General features: G+C 48.3%; 1 protein-coding gene across 1 annotated transcript; it reads right to left on the reverse strand.

Annotated features, from left to right (window-relative positions):
• Nucleotides 1-353: 353 nt before the first annotated feature.
• LOC113756908 lies at nt 354-4,752 on the reverse strand. The gene is made up of 4 exons (XM_027300378.1): nt 4,715-4,752; nt 4,408-4,655; nt 3,366-3,766; nt 354-3,299 (listed from the first exon to the last, which is right to left on the reverse strand). The coding sequence occupies exons 1-4, from the start codon at nt 4,750-4,752 to the stop codon at nt 354-356; spliced, it is 3,633 nt and encodes a 1,210-aa protein (XP_027156179.1).
• Between the last annotated feature and the right edge of the window lie 269 nt (nt 4,753-5,021).

Raw genomic sequence — 5,021 nt, forward strand, 5'->3', positions numbered from 1 at the left:
ATCAGTTGCTTTGTGTCAGTGATGGCAGAATTTTGAAATACCAAGGCCCAACTGTTGGTTTCGTTGATTTTGTATTTGTTGCACCAAAAAGGGACCATTATTTTCATAGTACATATTTGTGGTTATGCCTCCCAAATATTTTGAGTATGCATTTTTTTAAAAAAAAAAAAACTTTTTTATTTCAATTGATGGAAATAAGACAGTACATATGTCGATCAGACTCCCTTTCCGTGTCACAGGTAACACGAAGCATATGACCATCATGCAGGCATCCTTTTAATTAGCCGGAAAGACGGGAAACCTGATCTATCCAACCTAAGTGCCCCTCTCGCAAGCTGAGGGAGCATACATGGTTAGTTATAACTCTTCATCCGGACAAGAGGGTGCAGGAGGCCTTCATTGGCGAGGATGTCTGCCACCGTATTTGTCTCGCGAAAGCAATGAGAGAAATGCCCTGAATCCTCCTCTAGCTGCCATATATGGAATACCTCTCTTCGAATCTGCCACGGACACTGTAACCGGCGTTGCAATATACCAACCAATACCAACGAATCGGATTGTACTCGAACCTGTGTGAATCCTCTCTGATGACAAAGACGAAGACCCGCTAACAAGGCCAATACCTCCGCACGTAAACTCGTACTAACCCCCAGGCAAACTGAATAGCCAATCAAAAAGCGACCCTCTGAATCCCGGAGAACACCACCCCCGCCACTTACTCCCGGGTTACCCTTAGACCATCCGTCTGTATTAAGTGTCGCTATCCCCGTGCCTGCTGCCTGCCACCGAACAATTCTGCACTGAAGCGGCACTGGGGGTGTGGATAGCCTATCAAAAAATTGGTCAAAAGGCAGGCAGAGATTCCACCTGTTTACCTCGCTGGAGACTGCCAACACAACATCCTGGATAATACCATGACAGATGTCTCCTGATGACAAGCTAACCCCCTCCCTGACTGCTTTGTTTCTTGCCTTCCAAATATGCCAGCAGATAAAGGATGGGAGAATGGAGACCACCACCCGTCTTTGACCCTTTGACTGGCTGGACAGCCACCACATCACCATTCTATCGCACACCCGACCCTGAGGCGAACCTATTCCACAGACGGCTCCAAAGTAACTCCATTCCTCCCTTGCTAGTTGGTCTGATGAAAAAATATGCTCACTCGACTCCCCTGTCGCCGAGCGGCAACAAAAACACTTTGATGGTAATTGAACCCCAAACCTACCCAAGGCGTCATTGAGCGGCAGCCTCTGTAACAATAATCGGAGCATAAAAAAGGATACCTTCAAGGGGAGCTGCCGATGCCAAATGTGGGAAAAAATCCAGGATGCGCTCCGCACTTGCCTGACCTCTTGGAAAGCGGATGATAACGAAAACTGCCCGGAGGCCGACGGCATCCATACCAACTCATCCGGCCGCTCACCAACTGGGGGAGGCTGCTGTAATATCAAATCCATGATGTCCGTGGGAAAATGGCGAGCAAGGAGCAGTGAGCTCCATCGTCCATCTACCAAAAAATCCTTGAATGTCAGGGTGTCCCGAACTGGGACTCTGTGGAAGAGAGCCCCGCTACCCAACCAGTTGTCATACCAAAAATCACATGTTCCCGAATTCACCAACCACCGCATGGACAGTTCCGCGTGACGGCTCACATTAGTTAGCCGTTTCCAAATAGCCGACGCCCCTGCAGTATACTCCACCTGACACGGATGAGAATGGCGACAATATTTTGCTAGCAAGAACTTAGCCCATAAAGAATCCCCCCTACGGAATTTCCACCATAACTTCAATGAGAATGCCGTATACACGTCTCGGAGTTGTCGGAAACCCACTCCCCCCTCCTCCGTTGGAAAGCACAACTGATCCCATCGAATCCAATGATACCTAGGTCCCCCCTCGCTTGATCCCCACAAGAAGTTAGAACAAACCTTCTCAATCATGCTAAACACTGAAGCCGGTAATACTGCGGCCGATAATAAGTGCAAGGGAATAGAAGAAAGGACATGTTTGATAAGCACGAGCTTGCCCCCCTGGAACAACAGCTTGGACTTCCATGAAAGAATTCTCCCAAGTACAGCGTGACTCACTTCCCCAAAATCCGATGCCTTACTCCTTCCGAGGTATAGCGGGAACCCTAAGTACCGGATAGGAGATTGCAGCTGAGGGAACCCTGTAATACGCTCGATAGTCCTCCACCGTGCTATGGGGGTGGACGGTTGCACCACATAACCACTCTTTTGCCCATTTACCTGTTGACCGGACGAACTTTGATATAATTCCAACACCCGAATAATATTCCGTAAAGCACGAGCAGATCTATTAGTAAAAATCAACACATCATCCGCGAAGGCCAAGTGCGTAACTGGGGAACACCCCAACGGTACTTTGAACCCCATAAAACCAGCCTGTGCTACAACGTTGTTTAATGCCCTAGATAGAACCTCTGCCCCTAGCACAAACAGCGCGGGAGATAAAGGATCCCCCTGTCTTAGCCCCCTCCTCGATTGAAAGAAACCATAGGAGGCCCCATTGATAATAACCGAAAACCGCACATTTGAGATCAGTCTCCACACCATATCAATAAATCTTTCCCCAAACCCGAAACGCCGCAAAACATTGATCAGGAATAGCCAAGATACCCTATCATAAGCTTTGGACATATCCAATTTTAAAGCAGCATTTCCTCCCCTCGAAGCCTTGCGTATCCCTGACACTAGCTCTTGTGTGAGCAGATAGTTCTCAGTAATGTTCCGTCTCTTAACAAAGCCAGTTTGCTGATGCGACACCAGGCACGGCAAGAGGGAGGCCAATCTATCCGCCAAGATCTTGGATAGCACTTTATTGAAAAAAGTGCACAGGCTAATCGGTCTAAATTTCGAGAAGTCCTGAAGGTTGGGCCCTTTTGGGATCAATATAATGGAAGTGGAGGTAAAGAACCGAGGAATCACAGCCCCACAAAAAAAACTCAGAATAGCATTAAATACCTCCGGCCCAATCACCTCCCAAGCGAAAGAAAAAAACCTACTCGTGAAACCATCCGGGCCCGCTGCACTCTCCCCATCGATTGCGAAAATGACCCTCTTCACCTCCTCCATAGTCGGGTCGGCCTCCAAGCGAGCACTCTCCTCAGCTGTAACACATGTTGGGATCACCTGCAGCAAGTCCTCCGCATTACCCGCTGGCTCAGAGAAAAGATCCGAAAAATAGCTCACCGCTTCATTTGCTATCTCCTCGTCAGATTCCAACCACACTCCGTTTGCGTCTTTAATCCGGTGAATAATCCCTTGCGTTCTCCTCTGCCTCAAGCTAGCATGAAAATATTTGGAATTGCAATCACCGTGGTGCAGCTATTTCACCCTTGCCTTCTGCTTCCAGTAGTGTTCTTCCACAGACAACGCATTATTGAGCCATGCTTGAGCCCGATGAAGCTCCACCTGAGCGTCATCAGAGCCCTCAGTCTCCAGTCTTGCCTCTGTCCGGCGCACAGCAGCCTCTGCCTCCCGGGACGCGTCAAAAATGTTCCCGAAAGTATGCTTGTTCCACTCCTGGATGGCCCTTCTAGTACTCAGCAATTTCGTCCATAGGATCTTCATGGGTGAACCCTGGCACTCCCACTGCCAGGCAGTACGAATGACATCAAGTAACGAACCATTGGAAGTCCAGACATTAAGGAATCGGAATGGGTGTGGCTTGCTATCCAAACGGGACGCAAAAGATATTTTTAACGGAGCGTGATCAGAAGGATGCCTAGCTAAATGAGAAACTGCAACAGATGCAGGGAGGTCAGAGCATTCCTCATTAATCAGCAATCTATCCAATCTCTTCCAAATTCTCGCCCTGCCCTGACGGTTGTTACACCAGGTGAATGACGACCCCGAAAAACCTACATCAAACACCTCCGCTCCTCCAATGAACGACACTCCAAACTCGAACTACCAAAGGACGTGCCCCCTCTTTCTTTCCCTCAGTGAGCATAATATGCATTAAATCCCCACAAATATCACACGGTTGGGGAATTGTTTCAAGGAACCAAGCTTGCATAGCTCCTTACGCTCTCTCTAATGTTACTTTTGGCGTGAAAAAAAGAGAGTCGTGCACATGAGCTTCAACGATATGTGAAATAAAATGAAATGTGCTGATCCGATATTACCAAGACTAGAGCAGTAAAAGGCAAAATTATAAAACCCAAATGATCCTAATCGATAATAAGATGATCACTTACAATGCGATCAAAGATGCTTAATCGGGATTGACTCCCACATTCTAACATAGGTTAGGCTGGGCAGAGATACTACAATTGGAAGTTAATTCGAAAGAATTCAATTGTTATTTAAGTCGTTGTCTATATAGGAGGCTTGGAACCCCCCTGAATGTCCAGAAAAGAGCATTATCATGGAAAAGAACCTGGAGAGTTGCTGGATGAGCGTCGATCGTTGACCGTACTTGCTATCTTAAGGAAGAATTCCCCGTCGAGATCCCCTAGTTTGACTTGTTTAGCAGTTGCGGTCCCATCCCAACACTGCCAGGACGCTGAATCTATTATTGACTGCTCATCAGCGGTGCGTGAATCCCAATGGCTATAATGGTTCTTGGAGAAAATTTTCTTCTGCCACGTTAACCGATCTCCCTCTCCATCGCAAGCTCCACGCCAGCTTCCTCACATTCGGTATTGCACTGTCCATGAGCAGCTAACACCACTCAACATGCATACCCTCCTCCACCGCGCCACCAGAACTGTTCTGCTACCATCGGCACCCATTTCATCTTCCCCGTACCTCTGTGGAAGTACTGTCTTCCAGATGCTCGTATTACGCTCAACCGCCCACGTGGACTTGCCTCTCCACCAACTGCCATGCTCCCAACCGTCCTGATACCGACGTCATCCCCCGACTGCAACCGAAGTTCATCCCCCCACGTGCCTTACTGATCCTTGTGCTACAGTTTGGGTTCTCCCATGGTAATTTCATGCTTTGAGCACAGCCTGCCGCTTCTGCCCCTGATGTGTCTACTCCCTCCAC

The sequence above is a fragment of the Coffea eugenioides genome, unplaced genomic scaffold (assembly GCF_003713205.1).
Source record: "Coffea eugenioides isolate CCC68of unplaced genomic scaffold, Ceug_1.0 ScVebR1_2539;HRSCAF=3587, whole genome shotgun sequence".
NCBI lineage: Eukaryota > Viridiplantae > Streptophyta > Magnoliopsida > Gentianales > Rubiaceae > Coffea > Coffea eugenioides.